This window comes from Filicampus tigris, chromosome 13 (genome assembly GCF_054856515.1).
Source record: "Filicampus tigris isolate MCC_2025a chromosome 13, RoL_Ftig_1.0, whole genome shotgun sequence".
In the NCBI taxonomy this organism is placed as follows: Eukaryota; Metazoa; Chordata; class Actinopteri; order Syngnathiformes; family Syngnathidae; genus Filicampus; species Filicampus tigris.
Window position 1 is genome coordinate 2712859 of NC_141229.1, and position 12627 is coordinate 2725485.

At 40.7% G+C, this 12627-nt stretch overlaps 1 protein-coding gene across 2 annotated transcripts in view; it reads right to left on the reverse strand.

Moving 5' to 3' along the window:
- Positions 1 to 11858, reverse strand: part of slc25a21 (solute carrier family 25 member 21) — an 87176-nt gene extending 75318 nt beyond the window's left edge. The window contains exons 1-2 of one of the 2 annotated variants that reach the window (XM_086049660.1): positions 11693 to 11858; positions 11480 to 11582 (exon numbers count right to left, since the gene is read on the reverse strand). In XM_086049660.1, coding sequence (XP_085905786.1) covers positions 11480 to 11555 — 76 coding nt within the window. In that variant the 5' untranslated portion in view covers positions 11556 to 11582; positions 11693 to 11858. Of the gene's footprint in view, positions 1 to 11479; positions 11650 to 11692 lie in introns of those variants that run through there. The other variant, XM_086049661.1, reaches the window with a different exon arrangement.
- Between the last annotated feature and the right edge of the window lie 769 nt (positions 11859 to 12627).

Below are 12627 nucleotides of genomic sequence, written 5' to 3' on the forward strand. Positions count from 1 at the left end.
TCGGCCACAGATCCTGTTTCTGGATGTTGCTATGGAAACAATGGTACGTTTTCTTATCGTAAAAGCCGGTGATTACAGACCGCTTACAACTTAACCTTCCTCCGACCCGCTCGCACTGGACCGGCTTCAAAGGCCGCAGAACCGGCTCGTGTGTGGTCTTGGTTCCACTCGGCGTGAACGCTTGGTAGGGAACGCAGCGAGCGAGCGAGCGCCGGTTGAGTCACCGCTTGGACGTCGCTGTGAGGAGTTTTAAAGAAGCGGCGTTCTGGAATGGTTCAGGACGGGGGTGGGGGGGGGTGCTTGGAAGTTTCTCAGAATAAATGTCTGCAGCGGGGCTAATATTTATTCTTTTTTTTTTTTTTTACATTTCCATTGACATTTGTGGCAAACAGATGTTGGAGCGACTCCTCGCATTTTGAACGGCACGTCAGGGGTGTTGAAAGAAGCCGTGCGGCGCATCAGAAAAACGATCCATCTCCGAGTTACCCTAAAACCCAACATCATCATCATCATCATCATCATCGAATTTACCGCTCAGGGCGCTACTGGGACCAGCGGAAACGCTTAGCGCAATATATCACCGCTCCCGTAATTATATTCGTGACATATTTGGATCACATGCGCCTCTAAGGGCAAAAACATTTGAATCCTCATTAAATAGCTATGCAGCAGATGGCTGCCAATATTTGACGAGGGGGGGGGGGGGTATTTTGTACGACAAGTCGCAGATGTTTCGAACCTCAACGAGAGAAATTAAAACCAAAATTATCATTTGTGCTTGAGTTTATATTTAACGCATGGGAGAAGAATCCATCTTCGGGCGTGTAACGCTTTTTATCCTAAAAGTGAACTTCTTGAGTCAAAGTGTTTATAAACTGAACAAATCATTCTGTCCATGTGATAGAACCATGTTTTCACATTTATTTGGAAAGAAATGGCACAAATACCACCTGTAGTTCTATCAATTTTATATATTTAGTGGCGATAAACCGATATGATTTTTTTCAGGGCCGATACCGACCCCGATTATTAGTAGTCAAGGCGGCTGATAACCGATATTTGGAGCCAATGTGATTTTTTTGTAAAAAAAGAAAATAATGTCATCAAAATCTGAAAGAAAAAAAAAAAAAAAGAAAATTCTTGTTGAAACGTCTTCAAGCATGTTTATTTGAACCATTTTTCAGATTTGTATTATTTAGTTTTTTCTGTATTATTATTAGTAGAATTTTTTGACAATATACATCTATCAAATTCGAACAAAAAGTTCAGGGAGCAACCAGGGTCGTCAGCATGTCTTAAAAGGTGAAATGAAAACACTTGAAAAAAAATCGCTCCATATAGTTTTCGACAGTAAATGAAGTTCTCCAAACTTTCAAAATGACAGAAAAGTTCAACTTTCACCTATCTTTGTTTTGATTCCAACACAGTTTTAAATTGATTTATTATCGGCCATCAGATTTTTTTTTAAAAGGCAGATGCCGATATTCATCAAAACGCAGAATATGGCACCGATAATCGGTCCATCCCTAATATTTAGACTTTTTCATTCAATTTGAAATCAAATTTAAGACCATCTACCCAATGTTCCCAATGTCCCAAGCAGGGAGCTGCACCGAACTTTTGTGCTGGAGCACCAAAGAAAAAAAAAAGTTGGGCACACCATTGCAGAAAAGTTCATCTAGAGCCCTGCAACAGTCATTCGCAAAATTATTTGACCATTTATAATGATAAAATCCTACTCATGTGTTCCACTGACTTTTCAAGAAGCAACGCGCCTGCATTGTTTCAACCCGGAAATGATTTTTTAAGGGCACTTTTCAGAGCAGCACGTGCTATAGCTAGCGCTATAGCTAGCGCTATAGCTAGCGCTATAGCTAGCGCTATAGCTAGCGCTATAGCTAGCGCTATAGCTAGCGCTATAGCTAGCGCTATAGCTAGCGCTCACAGACAGGCAGGAGCAAAGAAAGGAGGTCTGCATCTGCATCGCTTCTTTACTGCCACACATTATTTTGCGACGTGATGTTATTAAAAGGTGACTGAGGTCACTCGAGTCGCCACAGAAGGCCCAGGTCTCGCCGCCCGCCACGACAAACATTCCCCTAACGCGACCTTTCATTCAAGTTTCTCACGGGCCACTCTCTTTTTCCCGCTGGTGCGCTGCCAGCGTGTTCTCCAGTATGTCATCCACTTTACCGCGGGAGATCCGAAATAATCCAAAGTGTCTATAAATTTGAGCCTCCCTAATTGAAGCCTTGAGCGCGGCCACCGGGCAAGAGAGAGAAAAGAATCTCCCGGAGACGACGCGAGACAAATGACTTGATGGCGTTCATCTTGATAGAGTTATCCCAAAAGTGGGCGGGCGCGGTTCCAGAAGGGGCACAGCTAACAACGGCGAGGATTGGACTTGCAGTGTGTGTGTGTGTGGGTGTGTATGTTACGTGTACATGCACACAGCAGCTCACGCCGCAGAACACACACATGCACAAGGAAACTGCCATGTCATTCCGGGGTTTTCGCTTGTCCCTTCGCCTTATTGACACTACTTATTATGTTTATTTATACGTCGGCGCGCAGCACGCCGCCTTTGTAATTAGCCTATCTGAACTCTTAGCCGACGCCGTATCGAGTTGCGCCGAACAGTTGGTCCGGTTTAAGCGGCCAGGCCCGAGAGAGAGCGTCGCAACGGTCGGCGGCGTCCGCGGCCAGGCCACCGCATGAGGGGCAGCGGGGGTTAAACGGCCAATTCACCAGTTTTCAACATGCACGTCAGGTCTCGTGAGGGACAAGCTGCCGGAGAATAAGCAGCCACCACTTCTTCCACTTGAAGCCTCAACGCAAAAAAAAAAATAAAAAATAAAACTGGAATATAGTAGTGTTTTCTTTCTGTACATATCTCTAGTTACACAAACACACAAAATAACAAAAGTACAATGTAAATACCTAAGTTATAATAGTTTGGGATTTTTCATTGGAGTTAGTGTTTATTTCATTTTGACTTTTTAAAAAAAAAATTCAATTAGTATTAATAATTTTTCGAGCAGATTTTATTTTAGTTTTAGGGCTAGTTTTAGTTTTTTCTTTTAATATATTGAGCATTTATCAGGTGGGAAATAAAAGAAAAAGGTCACCAAGTATTAGTAAGTGAGTAAGTGTAATAATGTAAAGTAAAATTCTCAAACGACTTTTGGCCTTCCTTATTATGTACGGCAATGCTGAGGCTCATGTAAGATATTAACTGACATAGACAAAAACGACATTTTTTGCGAAAATTATTGTTCGCGTACGTCATGTGACTGAACAGTCAGACCCTTCAGTACAATTATAGTTAGTTTTAGATATGTAAATGCAAGATGTAGTTTTGGTTATTGTAAAAGCATTGTCATTTTTATTGCATTTGGTTAACGAAAATGTTTTTAAATTAAATTTTATGAAATTTGCTTAAACCAGAAGTCAACCCAAACATGTTTTTTTCAAGAACATGATCCCAGCAGGCCCACTAGTTCTGATTAATTTTGCGCTTGTGGAATATAAGTTAAGCAGCAAAATGCACTTGTTTTTAGCCATCTCCGGGGGCGGCCATTTTGTCTTCTGTCGACTGAAAATGACATCACGACTGCTCACAATGACCAATCACGGCTCAGATTCAGAAAACAGGTCAGCCGTGATTGGTCGTTGTGAGCAGTTGTGATGTCATTTTCAGTTGACAGAAGACAAAATGGCCGCCCCCGGAGATGGCTAAAAACAAGTGGATTAACACTTATTCCACAAAAGGCAATATTGATCAGAATGCCCGTTTTCAACTAATGGCCTTGCATAGAACATATTCTTGAAAAAAAAAAAGTTTGCGTTGACTTCCTCAAAAATTTGCTTTACAATAATACGTTCTATGTGCCTTCACTAGTCTAAACATGACATTCTGATTAATATAACGTTTGTGGAATAAGTGCTAAGCAACAAAATCCATCCGTTTTTATCCGCTGCAGCTGATGAGATAAATTATTTCGTAGGTGTTGAATCTAACCTTTACAGAATTACCGGAGAAATAATGAGTGCGTTGCATCAGGAAGGGCAATGGGTGTAAAAACTGTGCCAAACAAATCATTTAAGTGATTGGCTGTGGCGACCCCTGACAGGGAAAAGCTGGAAGTTACATCTTGTAGTTGAAATATATTTACATGAATGACGGTGTCAGGTTGGAATACCCAACCGGGTCTTTGTGGATGAGTGCTAAAACGAGGCCAAGCATTCTCCTGCAAATAAACATTCGGCGGACTGGACTCCATGACGCCGCCTCGCTGCCGTCATGAATCATATTTTCAAAAAGCTTACACACTCGCACACACAGAACCTCTCTCGCTAAGCCGAGATGTTTCCATCATGTCCGGCGTGACAAGCAAGAAGACCCGGTAGCAGTCCGTGTAATGTTCTCAGAATGAAAAAGAACCAGATGTTGCCTTGTGGAGCAGGTTTCATTCAAAGAGTCAACGTCCTTATCGGCCACGCCGCTCGTAAGTTACTGTATTTTATCATCACAGGAGCCGTCTGTAGCAGATTCACTTTTAAAAGCAAGCGGACCGAGAGAGGGTGGCGGTTTCTGTCAGAGCAGAGGCCCATTGGACCGAGAGTTCGTCCATAAAAGAAAAAAAAAAAAAATGCACTTTGAAGTGTACGAGCTCTCGTTTGACAAGAGGCCACTGGCAGCGTTTGACTCAATCTCAAGTGGGACCGAGGAGGATCCCAAAGTGGACGCCTGATACATTGATGGACTTGCGGGAAGCACGGGACTCCCATTTCTGCAATATGGATGCGCTATACAAACACAAATTGAAAAGGTTACCCGATTTCTTTTTTTTTTTAATCATATATTAGATACATATTCGTGGCTTGTAAACAATACAAACTACATTAAAATGTCTTTAAAGGCAAAGACTGTAGCAACCATTGTTTTTTTTTTTTTTAATGAAATGTATTAATTTTTTTAATGAAATATTAAAAGAACTTAAATTTGATACAATTATGTAGTTGTTGGACATGTATGGTCAAAAAAATTATCCCAAAAAAAAAAAAAAATCGTCTTAAATTTTTTTCCTATATCGCACTAAATGAGCATACTGAGAATCAACATGAAAATAGCTCGGGATGAAATCTGCTCACGATAAATCAACTTCACACGGAGGACTGAACAAACACGTAGCATATTTTATCCTTTTTTAGTCTTCTTTTCAATGAAGTCATGCATGTTCATTTCCTTAACATTATCCACTAATTTCCAACGACAGCGATTGTTCACATTTCCCCGCGAATTCGTAATGAGATGATAAATCTTGCGGGTTTATTATTGCACATGAAATGAGCGGTTACTCCAATAACAAGCGGCGCTTGTGATGAGGAATACTGATTAAGACGAGGGGGAAGAAAAAAAAAAAAAAAAAAAAAAAGCAGCGCCATCAAGGCCATTTGAGCCAGGCCTCAAACACGAGCGACTGTCAAAAGATGGACGATATGTTACATGGACACGTTCGACTGTAAATGTTCTCCTCTTCCTCCTCTATGATGGGAGGATGAGGAGAAAGTTCTCCCCTGTCCAGATTTAAAAAAAAAATTAAAAAAAAAAAAAGGCTTTCAATGTATGAGGTCATCACCATGCACATCTGTCTCCAACATGTCCGCCGGGAGTTCAATCACAGCCCAGCCAAACACGCACACGATTGTTTCTGGAAATAAATATTAAGCCTAATTCGCCCTGTGATTGGCGCTGGCCGCTTCCTGTCAGTAGAGGGGGAAAAACACACACACACACACACGCACACACACACACTCTAGGGTTGAGTGATTAGTCAGTTTTATCAATTATTTCAAACGTAATCACCAGGATGATTTGTTTTTTTAAGTTGATTTTTTTTTGGTGCTAGTTTCCGTAGTTCAAAGAGCATCCCCGCTGATGTGCACTACTTACACAAACAACACGGCAAGAGGAACTTGTTCACAAAAGGAGTCCCTGCGGCCAATTAAGAGATATGATCGCTACATTTAGTAACTTTTCGGACCCATTTAATTCTTTTTTTTTTTTCTTAAAGAGAGCGCTCATGGAAGTATTTCCCCCTAAAAGTTTAATTTCCGCCAACAAACAGGCAACACATTGTTTTCCGTAGAATTACAGCTGTAGCTGTGAAATGCACGTTATAAATAAAATTGTATTCGTATTGTATGAAGTTCATGGTGTGGGGAAAAAAACATGTTTCAGCATTTGCTTGGTATCAAAAGAAAAAAAACGCCAATCCCAGACAGGAAACAAAAATTATTTCGTATAATGTCAGAAATTTAGATTTTATTTTCATGCCATATCATACCTATATTAGGTATGGCGGGTTGAAAGTGATGACATTACTGTAGCAGGATGTTGTTCAGCTCCAGACTTCAAAGAAAATTCTACGCTATGCTAGGCAAAGCGTTGTTAGCTTTTCAAGACCCTGTGACAAATAAAGAGCACTTGTTTTGTTTTTCTAAGCACATGGCTGTCAAATCATGAAAGTATTTATGAGTGTGTCCCAAAGCGTCTAACCACTAGCAAAACAGCAACATGTACTGCATAAATATGCGCCATGAAGCTACCGCCATCTTGTGGACATTTGTGGAATGGAGTCACGTACATAAAAAAATACATAAAATAAATAAAAACGAAAAACAAGACTGCACGTGTATATTAAAAAAGTAGCAAATTAAAAATTACCAAAATATGTCTTAATGCTTCCTTTAATGCGGGTGAAAAACCATCTAGTTCCTTTGTCTCTAAAAAAAATAATTCTGATCATAAAACTAACAACACACTGATACTAAAAATGTAGAGTCTAAAGATAGAGAGCTCCCTAAATAATTTCCGTGTACATGTCAACAGTCTAAAACTAAAACGGAACTTCTGAAATACGCAGGTACCAGTTTGTAAAAGACCACCACACGCAAACAAAAGTCTGTTGAATACATTTCATGCTACATTACATCCTAAAGAGGAAAAATGAACTTCAAACTAAAAAGATGAAGTCCAAAAAGGGGAAGACAAAGAAACCAAAATTACTACATAGAATGCACCATTCTTCCCCTTTGAACAACATTAAACTACAGCTTTGTTTAAAATGCCTTCGGCCGTTAAGCGTTATAAAATCGCGAGAAGTGAAATACGGCACAGCTCACGCCTGTTTTTTTTTGGGTTTTTTTCCCCTCAAGGTGAATCCTTACATCAAGCCAATGCATTTCTTATGAGCAAAATCTCAGAGCACACGACCCAAACATTTATTTTACAAGATGTACCACAACTACTAACAAACTGGAATTTAAAAGATTATTTTTTAAATATTTTTTACGCTAATGACAAGAACTGGTTAAAACTAGTTTAAAAAATCTGCAGGAAAAGTAGCAAAAACAAAAAACAAAAAATGGCGCTTACTAAAAACAGTAAAGATGTGCTTAATATGGTCCTACAATGAAGCAGAAGAATGCAACTAACAACCATTTCTGTACATGGAAGGAAACAAGCACTTTTCAAAACAGGCCTCAAAATGGCCACCACCGGTCTCATGATCAAACATAGTCAGGTAACCTGTCCAAGGAGGGTCAGCTAGTCTCAAGCCAACACTACCTTTACTGCTGTATCAACTTTAATTGTCAGAGCAGTTTGAAAAGCAAAGCAGTAAGATTTATAGAGTCAACATCTTTGGGATTCCATTCTGATAAAGACACAGGAAGTGGTCATGCTAGCATTGATAACGGTCACCAAAGCTCACACACACGTTTGCACTTTCGCTGTTTGTCCTTTTAACAGATAACTAGAAGTCTAGACTCTAGACTTTTTCAAATAAAATTTGCCTCTCAGGCAAGGCAACAGAGCAACAATTCACAAAGCTAAACCAAGCGGGAAGACTTACCACTTCCTGGTGCTGGATGGAGGCGGGGACAAGAGAAACAATGTCACGTTTAACAAATCTAGGACGAAACCATCCTGGGTGAGGAGGGGGTAAAGGACAAATAAGTACAATGCTTGTTTCACAGACGGATTCACAGTATTCCCTGTACACACACGCTGTATAAGAATTCATAAGATTAACTACAAATACAATCAAAAGCTAATGTTCTATTTGAATCGGTATCTAAGTAGCAAATTAACAGTGGTGGGCGAGACATTTCGTCACCGCTATTTTAGGACGGTCAGTAAAAACAGTTTACAAGTTTAACAACACGCTAAAACGGGACTCTCTCAGTGACAAACTGATGGACCTTCCGCCGATACTGACAGACAGCTGTAAACGCCCACCTCTGCAAAAGAATGAGGCCTCTCCACTTTTCCACATCCAATATGGCGGCGACATCGCTGTACAACTTAGCGCTCAAGGGGGCATTCCTGCGTATACACTACTCATAAAGTTTGCGATATTGGGTTTTGGGATCAAATTTCAGGATGAACCTAAAACACAATCTGACCTTGACAGATCAACTTAATTTGCATTTCTTTCTTTGCCACCATCGTGTGGCATCCACAGGCAATTGTAGTATCATCTTAAAATTTCACCCGAAAAGCCCAGTATCCCTCACTTCATGTCTCCGCTTTTCTTTTCTCAGTCAGCTTCTGTGTTGACATGTTAACCATAACACAGACCGATTTCGCCCCCCCCACTAAACAGAATAAAACAGTCAAGGAGGCGCAACGAGGCTTAGCTGATAAACGGTGCATTATCTCTGGTATGCAACGCTGCATGTTCTTCCACACTTTCCAGGGCTAAAGCCAAAGCTAATGCAGCGCTATGCTATGCGCTAAGAAAACAACTCTTGGCCTTTCAATATCTTTTTACGTAACATCACCATACATTGCATTAACTGTAGGCCAACATTTTATGTAACTTCCTAACATTCTTGACCGTCACACAAAAACAAGCTAACCGCTGTTATGGGTACAACACTGAATGAAATGTTGCCCAAAAAAAAGATATTGCGTTCACTAATGTTACATAGCTTACCACCACTAGTTATGAATTGTTACGCAGCCACAATCAGTAAATGATTACACAGCCGTCGGTTCACCGTTTTATTAAACAAGCATAATATAATAAACACATAATAAGCAAATTCACATGTGAGCTGCCAAAACAATTGGTGCTCAGGCATTTAAAACGCCCACAGGCTAACGGTTAGCCAGCCAGCCTCGAAGCATTGCCCACATTTCCACTCTCATTCGTTGACTCCCATGTCACTCACCAGGCCAGGCCCCTGATTTTAAAGCCACACACACTCAAAGTCACGGTTATGATTGCGTGGAACCTGAGGATGGCGACCCCTAGCGGACAACAATAATACCTGCACCTCACATGCACATTTTGTTGTTTAATAATGCAAAATCAAATTTGATCTGATCACTCAATGAGATTAGCAGTCGAATAATCAATTCTAAAAAATATTCAATAGCTGCAGCACTATAAGGTTCACTGAGGTGAAATACGCTTATGTTTCTTTTGACGTCATCTATATCAACAGTTCGTTTGAAATAAATGTTGCAAAAATAACAAAGATATATTTTCAAAGTTAACCATTTGCTAGCTACGTCGACATCTTGGGCAAGATTACTATCGTTAACGAAAAGTAACAAACCTAAAACTAAGATTGAATTGAACGAAGAAAATAAAAATGAAAATGCTTTTAAAAAAAAAAAAAAGGAAAAAAAAAAGAATAAAACTAAACTGAAGCACTGTAAAAACAAATGAAAAGTAACCGAATTCAACAAAAGTAAAAATGAAATTGAAACTATAATGAAAAATCCAAACCTAAAGGTGGTAAAGTACTGTCATGCATGACAGCAGTTTGGACTCTGCCGCTTTATGTCACGAAAAAAACCCAAACAAAGTTCGTTCACCCTCAGCCATCTTTGTTTGAATGGGCTTCAACTTTTTGCCTGCCACGCTCAGTGCATCCATGTACTGTACGTTATCCCTGCACCAGACGTGATTCCCCCCCCGCCCCTCTCCAGCTTCATTGTGTTTGCTCAAGCTCAGCGCGAGCACATGTTTTCAATATGCTGACCACGTTACGCAATCTCTCTTTTTTTTTTTTTTTTTTTTTTTTAAACGGCCTTCTGGGAGGAACACAGGGAATTTTTGTGTGCTGGGTTCAAAAAAACAGGGAAAAGAGAGCAAGATGATACACTTGCGCTCACTTCCTGGTTGGTTTGGCGGGGGGGATGTTTCTTATGCGTTCAGAAGGCATGTGAGCGAACTTGTGACTCTCACTGTCACTTCTACTTGCTCTGCAGCCATAAAACAATGGAACTCTGGATTAGCAAAGGAGTTAAAAATCGATTGTGATTCGAATTCTGACTAAATGATTGCTTGTTTATTTCGTACAAACAAAAAGAGAAATGAAAATCTACATTTGACTTGATTTGCATGACGTCTCTGTATTTGGGGGAGGAGCTAATGTTAGCTAGTTACTGGTAGAGTGACTGAGCGCGTCATGGCCACATGTGTAGGTTCTTGCTTTGTCAACATCCATCCATCCATCCATTATCTGTACCGCTTCTCCTCACAAGGGTCGCGGGGCGTGCTGGAGCCTATCCCAGCTGTCTTTGGGCAGTAGGCGGGGGACACCCTGAACTGGTTGCCAGCCAATCGCAGGGCACACAGAGACAAACATCCGCACTCACAATCACACCTAGGGCCAATTTTAGAGTATCCAATCAACTTACCATGCATGTTTTTGGAATGTGGGAGGAAACCGGAGTGCCCGGAGAAAACCCACGCAGGCACGGGGAGAACATGCAAACTCCACACAGGGAGGCCGGAGCCGGGATCGAACCCACGCCCTCTGAACTGTGAGGCGGACGTGCTAACCAGTCGACCACCGTGCCGCCGCTTTGTCAACATGGTTAATTAATTATAAAACGCATGCTAACAAGTGACAGATGTCTCTTTTATTGTTTGTTAATCCATGATCGCAAGTTGCGATGTTCCCTACAGTTTTTGTCTGAATGGATGGATCATATTTAAATTGGTTGTTAATTTTTTAAAGTTACCAACAAACAGGAAGGAAAGAAGTCAATATTTGTTTTTCAAATGCCCTCTACACATCAATGACATTGAGCATTTTTACCAATAAAGTTTTTTTTTCTCTCTCTCAAAAAAACAAATGGCCACACGCATGCGCGGTGACGTCAGAGCTGCGTACAGTTAAAGCACAGTAGAGAGAGACGCGGAACCGGACCATAACTATCCCGGCTTGGACGCGTCATCTTCGGCATGGGGACCCAGAAAGCCCCCGCCAGAGAAAAAAGAAGTGTACTACAATTTTATGCTTTTAAAACATCAACACTTTGTTGTCAACGCGGACTTGTTGCGTCCCTCCAGGCGTAACAGATCGCGAGCACGAGTGAAGCTAGCAAAGAGCAGTTACGTAACAATAGTAATGATAAAAAGTTTTTTTTTTCTTTTTTAAATAGTCCTACCTGCGGAGCCTCCGGCGATAATCTGGTGGGTGGCTTCTCGGACGATGCCGCGCGGTTTGGGGGTTGTCGTCGTCATGGTGTCCGCTTTCTGTCCCCGGTTGATCTGCCAAGGCAAAGGCGCGTAGTTAGCATCAAGCTAGCTAGCTAGGATCAGGTCCCGCTGTCACCCTGCTGTGACGTCATAACCGTCCCTGTTTAAATTGGCGCATTAACCTGAGTCGTGGATGTGTCGCCTGTGAATCTACTCGTAGCTCTGCTTCACTCACACACACGGAGGGCGTGATACGGGCCTGTTTGGATTTAGCACCAGAACGCCTCTCGTGAGTCGTGACTGTTGGGACCTCCTTTTGCTGATAGTTTGCAGTTCAACTTTGGAGGACACCCCCCAGACCCACTGCCATGCCCCCACTCCCCTCCCAGTGATCAATACAGGACAAACATGATCACATGACATTTCACTTTTTAAATCAGAAAGCATTGAATGTGAAGATGCCGATGCAAGCTCTCTGTTGAACGGCATCAATATTGCAAAACAGTTGCCCTGCAATAATTATATTGATAAAAAATATTTTTAGAAATTGTGTATTTTTGTGTGTGTGCTTTTTACAAATATAAAATGATGAAAATAATTTAAAACCAACAAATCATGCAAGTGACTTACTGTGGAGACCTCTGATGGGACAAGCTGAGAGTCAGAACAAGCTATCAATAACTTTGGTCAACAGCAAATTTTGAATAATCGGAGATGGCTTGAGTGTCCCAAAATGTATTTTGGACGCTAATTTCAAAAATGCATTTTTTTCTAGGTCATATATTTTTGGAGATATTTTTGCTGTTGGTTTCAAATTTTACCTATAGCATTTTGCACATTACCTGTTGCTGAACCTAGCCCTTAATTCTATAATTAATTCTAATGACTAAATCATATATTACATACATATTATTATTCTATTATTATGATGAGAACCTGATGTTCTAGTGAAAAAACAAGGCCAGATTCGGAATCAGCACCCCCCAAAAAATTATGACTTAATAGCATCCCTGATTAAATATTTTTTAAATGTATTGACAAGTGTAAGTTTGTATAGTACTTTTCAAAACAAGTCAGAATGTGTAGCACGATCCACAATAAAACATTAACATATAAA